We start from the raw sequence: 16,405 nt of genomic DNA, 5'->3' as shown, positions 1-16,405 counted from the left end.
CTTCAATCCGAGGCATTATAATGTGTTGTAGCAAAGTGTTTAACACTGTAATTATAATATTTGTGCTATTATTGTTATAAATATCAAATAGAGAGTTTAGTTGTAACCTAAAGATGGACGATAAGAGAGACATAGTGGCTCAACAATCAGACAGGTAGTCGATTTCGAGATTTTAACAATTGGCGGATAAGGTTATCAATCTAAAAATATTCAAACTAATTTCCATTTCCGTTTCTAGTGACAAAGTTATTACCGATAAAATAAAGAATTATGAATATAAACAGAGAAATATTATTATTTATCATTGTAATCAAGTAAATAAGTAATACAAACAGCTATTTCTGATAGTATTTATTTTTATTTAAGTTTTAAAATTTATGTATGGAAGCTAATGCTATATAGTCCTAATGCTGCGTTAGCATAATCGTTAATTTTTTTCATAAAATACATTATTCCTCTTATCTACCAAATAAACTGCCAATATAATGTTATAATTTATAAATTATGAAAAATAAAGTGTGATCATAGATGCTTGAACTATTGCACAAACTTAAAGCGCACTGTTCTTAAATTAAATTTAGCCATTAGAAAAAATATAATAAAATTCAGCTAATTAATCAAAATTATAGAGAATTTATTTATAAAAAATTTTTTGTAGTCACTTTTTCAAGTTTTATAGTTATAGATTATCCGTTAAATGTTTTTAAAAAGAGTCTATAAATTTTTATTTTAATATTAACTGCTCTTTATACTTCCGACTCTTATATTAAACCGACAACATTTTTACATAATATTAATTGAACCTTATAACTCATTTACTCGTTTATTTACTGTTTAATTCCTTTTTGGAAAAGAATTTCTTGGGTTGACAATTTAATATCTACCTGTCATATTTTATTTTTTCATATAAATGACGCAATGTTGTTGTTGATGTCCATCTTTGCAATTTATGGAAGTTCTTTTAGAATAAACAATTTCAATAAAAAAAAATTACGAAAAGGTTTAGTAAGAAAATCACAATGACGCATTCAAACACATGCCATTTATTATTGAATATCATTATGTAATTAACATTTCTCGTGACGTCCTACAATAATTTCCAAACCACTTAATTCGAATTCTTATTCTATGTAACGCAATAGATTCCGGACGATATTATTACAAATTCAAGGTTTACGCTAATGTTTAGTTCGCATAACTTTAAATTCTACGGGGATAGAAAAAAAAATACATATGAAAGTATAAAGTCTAAACACTACATACAGAATTCATTTCAAATTCTTAAACAACGGCATTATGAGCCTAAACTTTAGTGAATATAATGTATTCAATATCAATGAATATATTTTTTTATACAAAATGTCAAGATGACAGTGACATTTTTTATTTGAAGCGGAATATTTTTTTTTAGGTTAAAATACTAAGCAAAACATTTAAGTCATACAATAATATGTTGAAAGTGTTTGATATTGTATGTTATGTTAAATTTAGCTTAATTTACATTATAATATTTACTTATATAATTTCGTTTAAGTAACACTAAGGTATATAGGTATATGAATGTACTTTGACTGATTACAACTTACATTGTATGAAACGACTCCAAATATCATACACCTTTGATTTGAGCATACCTTTGTAAGAACAATGAACACTACTATTTATAGACTGTACACATCGTAATAGCAAATGAACTCATTATTATTTACATTGTTTTATAAGATATGTTAAACTAAATGAAACAAATTAAGTTTACTAAAAAGCTATCAAACAAACTAACACGAGAATAGAAGCAAATGACAGAAATTGATTAAAAAATTATTACTGATATTTAAAATAGGCCCTATTACAAGAGAACTAATAATAAATCATCATAGAAATTACTTATAAATCAAATTAATCTATACATTATAAGCGGTACGGACTATTCAAAAGGACTATAAGTATTATTGAGAAAAATATAAATTTTTCTATTTAATATATCATTTACTGTGGGTTTTAGAATGGCAAGAATTAGAATATCAGCAAAAAAATTACAAAATTTCATTTAAACAGGCTCTATTGATCCGATGACAAGAAATTTTGGCAGTGCTTTATGTATCTCATATTACTAAATGATTATTTAAATGATACATTTAAATACTACATCGAACAACATGCACAGTTATATCCTCACTAAAAACCTACATCGTTGATTAGTTAATTGCCAATTTGTACTTGAAATCTACCAATTATTTGTTTATGAAACATTACTATTCGAAAATATTAGATAGAAATATACAAAATACTTTTTATATTGTTAAAAATTCTAAGCCATGTCATATATTGTATCAATTCGACCCAAACAAGTACAAATTGGATAAACTTAAGTTACAATCTATTTCTATAAACATTTATTGGCATTTCTTAAGCAGATGGGTTAAATATTAATAGGATTGTCTTTAAAAAAAAATTAATAACATAATATTCTACCTTTTCTTATTGTTATATAAATACAAATGAATACGATGAAAATATTGTAATGGAAATAAAGACAACCCTATTAAATGACAGCTCTGCCTTTTAAAAAAACCTTAAACAAACTTTAGATACATTTTGCTGAACCTATAATAGTATTAAAAACTCAATAGATAAGTCGAATTGACTATGAAAGGGGTCTAGTAGTTTAAAATGGTCTCATCAAGTTTTGGAAGTATGTTAATATTACGAATAGTTCACTTGGTATTTACCATGTGGACTATATGCTACTATCAGTTTAAAGAGCATGTTTATCGAAAACAATCGTCTATTTTAAATCAAATAGCCCTACAATGAGACAGCTAGAATTCGAGAAAATGAATTTTTAAAACAACGATTATATTGCGATAACTTTTAAATCAAATGTATTATAGTCCACACGATATATAAACCGAGTGGACTGAATTAAAATATATTGTAATATATTCATAGAGTCCGCTTTGTATGATGTCTCGTCCGCTTGCCGTATATTCCGTGTGTGCTATACTTCATATGTGTATAGTCCGTCCGCTTGAGATCTCCGTTGTATCACGACTCCCCGTTGCCGCTGTCGTCTCCATCCTCACCTCCAAGCTCGCCTTCGGAATCCGTGTCCAGATCATCGTAATCGTCGTCATAGAAATCAGTCATATCCAGCTGTAATGGTAATTAAAGATAAAAACAATATTAAGGCTATATTTTAACTTCATTTGGTATACATAGATGAAAATTTAAGAAAAATATATTAAACGCTAGCGACATAGCTTCGACCGTAACACTGTCCAAACATATGAATTATTTTTTTTTTTTTATAAAAAAAAAACGTAAATGATAATTGATTGTGGCTAAAAGTTTTATTAGATTAAAAAAAAACCTGTCATTTAAACTGGCATGCGTGAGGCGGTTAATCGAAAAATCATAGGATAAAAATCCTTTCGGTTTTTTGGAAAAGAGCACCGCCACAAGGAAACTGGTTTTCAAATGTCAAAAATCCATTGAAATCGGTCAATACGTTTGAGAGCCAGGACGTTACACACAAACAGAAATAAACATCAAACTTATAACACTCTTCTTTTGAAATAGATTTTAAAAATATATATCATTACTAGAATGGAGTTATTGAGATTAACAAAATTTGCTTATTATTTTTTTTATATTTTCTGCACCTTGATTTTTCCTTAAAAATTCCGCCCTGGATTCTTTTAACCAAGAAATGTGGAATAAATATTCAGTTTTATTCCAGACGTCCTACTGATAATGATATACGGATATTGAAGTATCGCTTGAAAAATGCATAAGCTCCTTGGGGGAGTGAGCTCGTTTATGCGGAATTGTTTTAAAAACTCAATCTTCATCCCATATTCACATAGCAAAGTTGTTGTTACAATGAAAATAGACGACGGTGAATATTTTATCACATTCAGAGAAATTTGGAACGTACACAATTCGGAAGTAAAGTGCTGTAGTATGGTTTTGTACAGACAAATGTATTAAATACAAAAATCTGAACGAATTTAATATACTTTAGAGGGATGTGCAATTATGTTAAAAATAAGACAATTTTCTGTTTAAATAAAAATTAATAGAATTGTCAATTGCATTATATTTGCTGGCATAGTCGGCTTCCGAGTAGTATAAAAAAAATTGAATTTAGAATCTAGTGTGGAAATCTAGTGTTTTTTGTCAACATGGCATAATAAACAACAATATCTTAAATTGCTTATTTTCAAATGTAACGTGTTATTAATTATATAAAGTTATTGAATAGTGTTGTTTACTCTAATACGAACAATGGTTACATCAATATTAGTTTACGTAAACCAACCATAACTGTATTGTTATATATGTACAATAAGAAAGGTTTTTTTACATTTCATTGAATGTAATGACGAATGAATTTTAACGTTAAATAGATCAATTATAAATTTTATAATCTGTAATTGAATTTATATATTTGTTAAGTGTGAAAATAATCATGTGTTTACACCAAAATATTGTTTATTTAAATCTTACAAATGATGTTACTTTTCAATTGTAAAACGTGATACCAAAGACCTTAATGAAATTTGGTAACAAAAAAAGATATTTGCAGAGTTCGTATTTATGTATGTTTGTGTGTGTGTGTGTGTGTGCGTGTGTGTGTGTGTGACCAACCTGCGGTTCCTGTGTCGAGGACTTGACCTGTGTCTTAATACAATAATCTTCTAAGGTGAGCGGCACCACTATACCTTCCTTCTCAGCCTCCATCCGAGCCACTTGGGCTTGTTTCCTGCAATTAAGTTGTGTTGGTTTAAGTTATTGTCAATAATAACAGGAATTATAATTATTTTACTTGATTTATTGCCAATTTGTAAGCGATAATTGAATAATATTTGTGTTAAAATTGAAATTATGTTGTTATCAAAAATTATATGATAATGGGACATTTAAATTTCCCTTCTAATTTATTCTTAAGTTTCTTTTATATTTGTTGGCGCAGATGATAATGCTATACATACGGTATTTTTTCAAAAAGATCTAGATATTCTATAACAAGATATTTTTTACATCCTCACAACAACCCCGAAAACGCATCTTATTAGACGATATCCAGAAACTAAACAAATAACTTGTGTATCTGACCACTGTCAAACCATCTAAGAAAAAGTTCTTATATATATTTAAAACACAGTTGTACCAACCTGATAATATTCTCCTGCTCGAATAATACTCACCCAAAAGTTTGAAAAAAAAGAACTCAATATCGCTGTTGTTTATCACGACCAAAAAGAAGAAACAAAACAATAAATCACAGTTGTACCAACCTGATAATATTTTCGTACTCCTTATCCTTGCCCTTGGACTCGCGCCAGCGGCGGTACATGACGCTGGCGTCCACGTTAGCCGGGCTGAAGGTGTTCGGCTCGTTCAATAGCGAGATCACGGACAACAGCACCGTGCGCACGGACTGGGTGGGGTTCCAACGCTCGCAGGGTAGTTCACCAGACTGTGGGTCGTCCACGGGGGGATGAAGAATTGATATGCAGAGATCGCCGTTCTGTGAATAGAGAACGTGCTCTTTTATAGGCACTTCCATTTTATGTACTAAACAACAGTCTTTGTTTAATTATATATTATTCTTTATATAGCTTGTAGACTAATGGCCCTTAATATATCGAGATATCGGATTTAAATTAGACTAGTGAGGTTAAAATCAATATACCTTGTAAAAAATCGATTATCAAACAAAAAAGACTCGGTGTTTCGATTTTTTTTTATTTCTATTCATTTTAATCTATTTGGTTCTGAGTTTTTTGGCAGCAGTTTTTGTTTTGCTGGATGAACTTCCCGAAATTGAACTAGATTTTAGTGTCTAAAAATTCATCATTACTCATACTCTTTGTAAAAGGAAATATAAATGTAAAGGGACACCTTTAGGCAGTTAAGATACACTCAACATCATTGTAGTACTTAGAATATTTATCGATAACACTGGCATTGGATTGAACAAATGTATTACAAAATTACTACCTTTTCTTATACAAGCTAACCGAATTTTCATATTGTTAATATATAATAGAAACTGTAAAAGTTATCTCACAAATTTTCCTTCAACTTCCGTATTGGTATACCTACATTGCCTATGAAAAAATAAACCTATTCGATTTAGTAGTATCACAAACAATATAATCAGACAGGGATGGGTGTTAGATGGTTTTTGACTTTCATAGGTCACTGAAGATCGAACCAGAATTGAGGATAGTAAACCAGGTCATTTAATAGTCTATTAAGATCACTTTTACTGCCGTGCCCCGAGCTTCGGATCTCACTGTTGTTAAACTGAACTGGTGGTTGCCGTATTCAGAAAAAAAATTACCAAATTTATTAAGAGTACCCCATTAATTGTTAGTTTATTATATTATTGATAGGTCAGTAGAAAAATTAGGAATATTAACTTTATATTTTTTTTTGCATATATTTGATAATATATCAAATCTCAGAGAACCAGTTTTTGGACCGCATAAATTGATTTACATGATGCAATTTATGGAGACTTGCGAAAATGATGTACAATAGGAAATCTTACATTTTCTTCTTTATTTGCTTGCAATTTTCTTTTTAATAAATTTAAAATAATCGACCTTCAAAAGAATATAAGTTGAATATTCATCGTTGAAAAGAATCAACTAAGTTCAATGAATCCTTAATCTACATCAATTAGATAACAACAGGAATATAAAATACAAGGAAGTTGATGTTTATTGTTTATTCATATTAAACAAACAGCTGTTATATTCAATGTAGCAACGATCATTATTAATTCTTTATACAATTTATCGCTTCACGGTGGATCGATCTGGTTTCCGACGAAGCTCGTAAGTGATTACATAAAATCCATTGTTTTCCAATCGGTAGGATTGTTTGAAAATAAATCTTTCACATAATAAGAATGTTAACATAATCGAAATGTCTTATAAATATCTATATAATATTTTACGTAAGTAACGTTCAGATATAAATAGATAGATTTGTAAAGGATCTTTTGTTTCAATGTTGTAATAAAATAAATAAGTAAAATTAAATATAAATAACTGTTGTCATCTCATGAATATAGTACTAATTGTAGGTACATGAATTAACACAAACAAGGATTATAAGGACAAGTTAAAAAAAAGTATTAATCAGGGGCAACGTATCCGAGTCGAGGTAAGCAACCTGTAATGCCTTCCGATATATCCTTATGGGGGTTTAACAAAATAATATAAATCAATCATTATCAGCTATAACACATTGTCTCGTGTCTGGAGTTTGTAATAAATGAAGTTTAATTAGATATAAATAGTTATCAATTTAAAATGAAGTGTCTAATGTTTATGTCACAGCATCGTTTGTTGGAAATACCGAACAAAAAAAAAGCCGGATAAGGCTTTATTCTTGACATACATAAATTATAAAGTGATGAATCTGCTTACCAAAAATACCGATAAAGGGAATCGAAGATTTCCTCTATTTTTGATATATAAATAAACACGTAAAATTGACGTAATAGCAATGTAAAAGCAGTTTGTCCACTTCCTTTCGTAGTTTCTAGACCCATAGCAGGTAATTTCATGCCCATGAACATCTTATTTGCTTTAAGAGAACAAAACCTCAAATTACAGTATAAAATAATGTTTCATAAAGATATACTTTTATAATAGTTTGTCATCATTCAGTGAGATTTAGATTTAAGATGACAATCATACCGTAAAATGCCTAACTTGATTTGTCTGTCCCAAAATATATGCATTATGGTGACGCGCTTTTTTTTTAAATGGCTTACATACATGTGTGTATGTTGTTTATAAAATAGACGTGTTCATTAAGACGATATTATTGTTTTGAAATTAACGCAAAACAATGGACATTTCCCATCAATATTGACGCTTTAGTACTATTGGGAAAAATTTTGGATTTCAGAACGCTATTTAATTTTCTGTTGTCGTATATATTTCTTTTTGTCCAGAATCTATGTATTTAGCGAAAAGACACAGCTCGGACGGATACTTAATTCACTTCTGGCAAATAATGACACTATTTCTGTCTGGCTGGTACAAATATGGACTGGATTTTATTGCTTGCAGCAAGGCACTAAGCTACTTTTATAAATACTGCTGTCGGACAAACTTCTTTAGACGTAATCATAAACATATATACATTAAAAATTATGAACAAAACTACGTCATACAATAAAAAATTGGTTGTTTAAAAAAAAAAAATGAATATTGTTTACAAATGGCTATGTACGATACGATTATAATGAAACATTCTGTTTTAAAGTCTCTATATCATAAAAAAATTAAGAGAGATAATAAACTTGATACTTATATATAAAAAATATATAAAAACCTACCACTCGGTCTGATTATATAAAATATTATATAACATAAATTTAGAAATGATTTTTCTATTAGGTATGTTTTATTATTGTCGTTGGTATACGGACATTAGAAATTAAAAGAAAAAAAAAATACATTATCGTATATATTATGACCTCAAAATTACTTGTAAATTTAGATAACAAAAAGAATCCATTCATGATTTGCGTTTAAAAATTAAGAAAAAAAAACTGTTTAACTTATATGATAGTACAAGCGAAACTACGGGTAAATTGTTGCGTTAAATTCAATATATATGAAATGTTATCAATCAAAGAAATACGTAATATCATAGTACACGCTATTAAAACGTATAAATAAATCACATTATATATAGAATGTGGCGAGAAGCCACATTCTGTGCCGTTCCGATTTGTATATATAGCGAGTAATAAACACTACTTTGGATGAATCTTAATGAGCAACGTCGAAATATATATTTATTGAAAAAAAAAAAACAAGCAGAGTTTCCACTTATCACGCCTGTAGTTTATCATGCGACACATTTATAAAGATACGGTATATTGCTAGCGAAACAAAGATACAGTGAAAGTAACCAAACGAGCTTGCTAACGGTCCTTGTATATTATATATACATACGTATATGTTATTATAGAGATTTGAAAACGTAATATCGTAAAAATCCTTTATAGATTGCAAATAAAATTTTATATCCTACATGCTAAGGGCTCATACAAGCAAAAAATCTTTTGATATCTTCATTTAAAATAATGTTACTTAAGAAACAGAAATTTTATAAGCACTACGTGTTCAGTCATGTGAGTATTCTGTTACGAAAACTTTGTTCAAATCTAACAATGCGAACAAAGTCGCGGCTATGAGTTAGCAATATTAATATAGAGACAATAATTTCATTTAAAAAATCTTGCGACTATTTTTTATTAAAAAATCACATCCATATAGTGAATATAAAAAACTGAGTCTACAAAAGAATATACGTATTCAAAGTCGTTTAAAAATACATCTAATTAACAATTAAAGTGATTATTTTATATTTCAAAGCCGATTCGTTTAATGTTCTATTCTTTCATTGTTTGATACAGTAACTAGTTTAATAGGTCACTTAATTATATATAATTAACATATTACGAAACATATTCAACTGGATGGCATTATATGTGTCACATATAAATGATTAGATATTGTAATGACTTTAATTATCTACTCGCTGACCTAAGAGGAATTTTTAATTTTAATCTGCAATTAAATCTGTACAAAAACCTCAGTACACAAATCGAATTACACCGAAATCTTTATAAGTAATTGAAAATTTTCAAAAAAATACAATAAAAATATCCATTAAATGTAACTCGGATGTTAATTTGAAAACAATTTATATTTTTTTTTTGGCTTATAATAATTTAATTTCAGAAAAATGTCTTCCACATTAAAACAGAATATATCATAATTACATGCATAAATTACTCTTTGGAATATCAATTCGTTTTTTAAAATCGCATTTGATATTTAACAATAAATAGAAATACTATCAGATCATGAATCAACATTATAGTTATCTTTACAAAATTACAATTAATAGTATAGTTTTGATATTCATGAATTAATAACAGTTAAATTTAAACGTTAATGTTAAATTAAAATTAAAACGCCCGTAATTAATTCAATTTTACTGTATCGTAAATGTTTGAGTTACAATTATATCTGTCCTATTTATTTATTGTGCTGTAAAACAAAAATTGTACCCCTTTACAAACGAGACGTGAACATTTTGCAACAAATAAGTCGAGTGAATTTCAAAATACAGACATAATACGTACTTCTAAATATATCTAAAACGCTCACAATGAATACAGACGTCGTTAAAAGTTCTAACCATGAACAAATATTATGAAGAAGTTTCTAGATATTCTTTATAAGTATATGACCTGGGAAATGAATGTAATATTGAAACGCGAAAATTTTCATATTTTTCAATTCGGCCAGTGCGACACCCTAAGCTAAAAATAAAACAACGAATGAACGCACCTTCACAAAGAAACTCACTCGCGTATCCCAAACCGTATACTGGACATTCGGAGGACAAGGTCGGACATATTAAAAATAAATAAAGAAAAAAAACAATCGTTTCATATAAATTCAATATAACCTTTGCTGAAATCAGGACGAGGAAGTTCTAAACGCTTCTTATTGCGGAAAACGCAATGCTATAGAATATTTTGAGAGGTATTGAGCCTTGGAGACTGCCACGGGCGGGTTGAAGGTCCGCTGATGTGCGGAAGACACAGCAAAACGTTTTATAACATCCGTCGTGTTTGTATTTTTCGTGTGTAGCGTTGTGAACACTGAGTTTAGAGACGTGGCTATTAAAAATTCATAACCACGTGGTGTTTATAGAAAGTGTATGTTCTTAATCTTGGCACGATCCGTGATGTTAAAACGAAATCTTTCTTGGGCTGTTTTTTTTTAGAGGCGTGAACGTAGCACGAGTTATTGTGACCATCGCAATGTTTGTCGCCAGGGACAAAGTGAATAACGCCCAAGGTCGTCGGTGATTTGAAATATTCACAGCGAATATAAATTTCTTTCATTTTATATTAACGGAAATATTTACGTTTAATAGCTGTGATGTTATACATATTTTGATTTAGTATTTATTTCAGTTCCTAAATAGTCATAGTTTAGAAACCTACAATGACAATGCTAAATATAATTTAATACTAAAACAAAGTTTTATGCGGACCGTGAACAAATTCATCAGTTTAGTTTCATTGAGGTCGCAAACACACACACATAAATCTTCTCCTGTTGTTATTATAAACTGTTGTTGAAATTAAACATACAGATTACAACAGATTACAACTTCAATGGAGAGGTCAAAAGTCAAAATACATATTTCTAGATATTTCAAAGAGCGAACAATTAGCGAATAATTTAAACGTTATTATTTATCTTTATTTCGGATGTTACTATGATAAGTTCGTTGACTTAAATGTGATTCACATACTTAAATTTAAGCATGTATGTTGGTTAGTAATGATCGCGGTTGCCACAAGCTAAGGTCGTTCAACTATAGTATCCTGTTGTACGAGTATTTTTTTTTATTATTCCAATACATCAATTGCGTATTCCTAAACTTTATCATCACAGCCATGCCGCAGTAACAAATAACGTATTAAAATCGTGTTTACGTGAAACATTACGTTTAATTTGAAAACGATTACACTGAACGTATTTATATAATTCTGTCACATAGAAGAGCTTTAAGTTATATATTTTTTATATATTTATATAACATGTCAAGGTCGACCATGAAAGCCAAGTATAGCCAAGTTTTATATAATCTTTGGAGTCTGAACTAATCAATACTTCAGTAGATAGGTACACAGATTCGTTGGGTAAAAAGTTTATTTTACATTGCACGATGTATATTTACCCAAAGACGTTTAAATGATACCAAGTGATTCATACTTAGTTTGATGACCTGTCTCACACTGTACCACATAAAAAACTAACGGTACAATAGCTCAGACACGGTCTTCGGTTTCGGATATTATGAAGAATCGAAAAATATATATAATTTGGACGTAATATTTATTATTGCTGGCGTCACGGGACTATGACATTCATAATTTAAATCATATAGGTTGTTTATTATTTAAAAAATAACCAATAATTATAAATTAAACCGTTATAATAGTTAAAATTTATTCGGTAGACCGAGAGCTATCTAGGACGATAATTTCAGGTCAAATACTGTATGACAGTGTCGCAATTCGCAATGTGGCCACCGAAAAACAATATGGCTACTGCGTATTTACTTTGTCTATGAAGGTGGAGTGCGAACTATATATATTCTATAATGCGACGTTTGTTTGTTACTCCTTTAAGATTTAACTACGCAGCAAATATTCCTCAAATATTGCGTAAACGTAAGGTCTTAATAGTATTTTGCATGTAGGAAGTCTCGGGATATAAATCCAATATGTTATACCTACAATTAGCATCACTTGGCTTCTTATATATTAAATATAAACAAACAAAGTGATATTATAACAAATTAATCTTTTTTAATTTAAGGATATTTAACATTTATATAAAATTTTTCGGTATCGCAAACTATGAATCAGATTTGTAGCGAGCATCAATGTGCATGATTCTGGGAGGTATAAAGATACACGTCTTAGTAATGAATTCGTGGATTTGTTAAGCGATATATTTACTCTGATATGAGTTTATGGCTTTTGTTATATGCTTGTTCGTCTTTACGTTATCTTATAACTTATTAACTCATATAATTAATTAATTATTATAATAAAATATTGACTTTCAAAGTATGTAATTTTTAATCTCAAATTATTTAAACCATAAAAAAGTATTTAACCGTTATGTTGCAGACGTGGGAATTAAAGGCAAGACCTTATAAAAAGCGTGAGTTTCATCCTACTTAATGGACAGTTCATTAAAATATTTAATGTTTGTTTATTAACAGATTATCTTAAAAGGAAACTAGTTCGTAAATTGCTAGTTTACAAATTTTGGAGACATGTATTTTCCTGATGCATCAGCATAATACGTTTTTTCCTTAGTATATTTCTATTAATTTTTGAACAAAAGAAAAATATTTTTTTGCATCATCCCTAGTTTGTTCCTACTTTGTTGTAGAACAAAAGGAGTTATATAGAAAGAGACATTAATTGGGAGGAATAGTTTTAAGAAATATTTGTATGAAGTATTTATTGTATGTATGTACTAACGTTATCTTGGTTTACTCAGCCAATTTTACAGTATACATACATACACAAGTGGTGGATTGATAACCTCCTTTCTTGAAGTCGGATAAAAGCTTAATATTATGCATATTTTATGAGAAATTATACCGTACATTTATCTTTTCCTCATACGAATCTAAACTTCTAAAATAACAGAGAAACCGAGTCTTTGAAGAACATAATCTTACACATTGCGCATGAATTGGCATTTTTTTATTGACCTTATTTGATCATAGAAAACGCCATATTGGAAACATAGCAAACATATAAGCGTAGATTATATTAGAATCATACAACATAGCATCTTGTAACATCAAAACAATAAAAAATAAAATAAAAAAGTTTCCTTAAATTTCTCTTTCATATAAAAATACTTAACATTCTCACATTTTAATGTTTGAATTCCATTATAGGAGGAATTGGACTAGGGATGTTCTATAGACATTATGCAGATGATTTGCATTTATATTTTATTGTAAATATTGATAAATAAAGCATTATGTAACATTGAGAAAGCAATAAAACGAAATCAAAACAAATTTCAAGAAATATTACGAAATACCAGTTTCAATAAAGTCAAGACTAACAATTGACATTAATATTCAAACTGTCACAATCATAGTGGCATATACATATGTAAGAATATTAATTCAAAAATTCTATGAAATAGGAACAAAGAAAATCTAAGCATCTAAAACAAATGAATGAGTTTGAATCATTCCAAAGAAAATATTCTTATAAATATGATTAATATCACAAATTGATTTATCTCACCTCATAAACATTCGGATGCCAAACTTTAGTCAGGAACTTTATAGATGGTGGAGAATATGGATAGTCCGGTGGAAATTTCATATGAGCCTGAAACATAATATGGAATGTATTTACCTTTATATAAATATATCATTATGTTCTTTGGACTGTAATTTTTGGAAATTACTATCTAGATACATAACTATAATCACATTTTTATTACTAATGCAGCAATGTATAACAAAATATGCATTATTCTGGTATCAGCACAATGGATTTGTCCAATTTCAGTTAATTCGGTGTTATTTTTAAATATTTATGTGTTACCGTAATCTTGTTCCACGGTCACATTGAGGCAGATAAACTTTTTTTTATCTTGTTCACTACTATTTTTAAGAAATAGACAAAAATAAAAAGGACAATACGACAAAATAATTAAGAAAATATGAGTTAATAATCATTTTTGTTACATTTTCAGCGATATGTATTTGATGGGTGCATAAAGATAAAGGATTATTAGAAACTTGGAAGATAAAATAAAAATTAGAAATAAAAAACAAACAAATGTTTAATGAAAGCATGTACATAAAAAAAAATTCAAATAAACGACAAAACATTTTCATATTTGCTAAATAAAACCAAATACCTAATGAAATTGATTTTTTTTATTCATAAATCATCCCAGCATTGCTATTTTTATATTAAGATGCTTAAATATGAAAGGTAAGATATTTGTTAAGTTATAATAAAACATAGTTCGGTTTGCGGTACAAATATAATGTAATTATTATTGCAATAAGCAAGTAATAAATAATTTACTGTAATAAACTATGGTTACTAATAATATCATATTTATATCATCAGAAAGACAGCAAAATCTGATTCAACAACATTTCAAGTGATATCAAATATTTGTATTATCTAATACACATTGCTATCTATTGTATAAGACAATGAGCATAACAAGGTTTTAATAAAGAAATCAATGAATAAAAACAGAGAAAATATAATAAATAATGCAATATAGAGCTTTTGAATACATGAGCTGCTTGGTGCATAAAGAATTGCTGGGTTGCTTGCATGAAGATCAATAATATTTTTTTTAATTATTCACTCTCAACAAGGAATTTGTTAAAGTGCCTAAATCCTTATATGACAATAGCCCATAACAAACAAGTATTCTCTCTAGTGTTTTGATAAACAACTATTATTTAAATCTTACTAAATAGGATATAAAACTATAAAGCAATGAATGAATGAAGAACAAACAGCCAATCTCGAATAAGATATCATGAATTCTATTCTATTGTTTAAGTGGAATGGAATTTAATTATAACATTTTAAATACTATTTAGTAGGTCAATTAAATTTACAAATTCAAGAAATAATTAACAATTATTTTATCTACATCCTTGGAATCATAAGTCACAATAATATTTCGAATCTCAAAGCATTAAAACGAAAAACTGATGATTCAAAATTGTTTTTCTTTTTTTAATGATTAAGAACATCAATCTCACCTTGAAATATCCTCCTTGGTAAAGCGTGTCTGGTGGCCCGAAAATTGCAACCTCCCATTCAAATAAATTGTCCTCACCCAATAATTTCACTCTAAACCCTTCCACGGGTTCTTCTTGTAGGCTCTTATATTCTAAGGCCAAAGCCCTCAATGCAGAACTCGTCGGTACCGTACTAGACATAATTATTAAGTATTAATCTAACAACACTGAGATAATTAAAACTGCTATCTACACGTAGATATTCTATTGACATAACACTATGGAACTCTCCTCGCGATCCACGTATTCACGAGGCATTTCAAATAGTCTCGAATCACAATAACAACGAATTAATTTTGGTAAACATAATATCTCCTGATCATGGATGAAACGTAACGCGTCTGCCTAACGCCAGCACTAACAGAAGATGTTTGATTCGTTGAAATCGAAATTCCGGATTTGTTGATTAACACAAAGGAGATAAAACAATGAGAAAGCCACTATTCAATGTCCAAACAATCGCAGTTCCAAGGAAAACGGCTGCGTGTTCATTCGTACACAGCTGCTACCTGAGTTGCCCGACGGAATATTGTAGAACAGCTGTTAGTTATTTCCGTGCTTGATTGCGCAGTGATGTGACGCATACAGCCATTTATCGACTAGTGGTTTATAACGCCATCTATTGGTCATTACTAATTACGATCTACTGTAACGTTGTACTAGTCTTTTTAGATTTCTTGTTTCACATTAAAGTAATAGATGGCGCTTTTATCAAAATCGTTTTTCAAGTAATGTTTAAAAAAAACTGAATCTATATCAAAACCAATAGCCTAGAGGGCGTTAAATCGGAACAATATTTTTGTGAAAGGTAGATATGTGAACTAATCGAATAGGTTAAAATAAAAAATATGAGATTTAAAAAGAAATTATTACTATGTCAACAAATTTATATTACAATAACACTTTCTAGTTGTCGTACAAAATAAATGTTAAAGTTATATTTAAAATC

The 16,405-nt window shown here is 28.9% G+C and overlaps 2 protein-coding genes across 2 annotated transcripts in view; one reads left to right on the top strand and one right to left on the bottom strand.

The window, feature by feature from the left end:
- Positions 1-158, top strand: part of LOC133320291 (putative glycerol kinase 5) — a 6,199-nt gene extending 6,041 nt beyond the window's left edge. Inside the window, exon 7 of the mRNA XM_061528231.1 lies at positions 114-158. Coding sequence (XP_061384215.1) covers positions 114-158 — 45 coding nt within the window. The remainder of the gene's footprint in view (positions 1-113) is intronic.
- Positions 159-1,020: 862 nt separating this feature from the next.
- On the bottom strand, positions 1,021-16,015 carry LOC116771798 (ubiquitin-conjugating enzyme E2 R2). Its single transcript, XM_032663772.2, has 5 exons — positions 15,418-16,015; positions 13,919-14,005; positions 5,301-5,533; positions 4,651-4,765; positions 1,021-3,153 (listed from the first exon to the last, which is right to left on the bottom strand). The coding sequence occupies exons 1-5, from the start codon at positions 15,595-15,597 to the stop codon at positions 3,046-3,048; spliced, it is 723 nt and encodes a 240-aa protein (XP_032519663.1). The 5' UTR covers positions 15,598-16,015; the 3' UTR covers positions 1,021-3,045.
- Between the last annotated feature and the right edge of the window lie 390 nt (positions 16,016-16,405).

Source organism: Danaus plexippus (genome assembly GCF_018135715.1).
Source record: "Danaus plexippus chromosome 16 unlocalized genomic scaffold, MEX_DaPlex mxdp_23, whole genome shotgun sequence".
NCBI lineage: Eukaryota > Metazoa > Arthropoda > Insecta > Lepidoptera > Nymphalidae > Danaus > Danaus plexippus.
Note: the sequence above shows the minus strand (reverse complement) of the source record. Positions and strands in the feature narration are given on the sequence as shown.

Coding starts and splice junctions, on each gene's coding strand:
- LOC116771798 (XM_032663772.2), bottom strand. CDS start 15,597: ATGTCTAGTACGGTACCGACGAGTTCTGCATTGAGGGCTTTGGCCTTA. Junction 5,534..13,918: donor GGCATCCGAATGTTTATGAG/GTGAGATAAATC, acceptor CTCTATTCACAG/AACGGCGATCTCTGCATATC. Junction 3,154..4,650: donor CCTCGACACAGGAACCGCAG/GTTGGTCACACA, acceptor TTACCATTACAG/CTGGATATGACTGATTTCTA.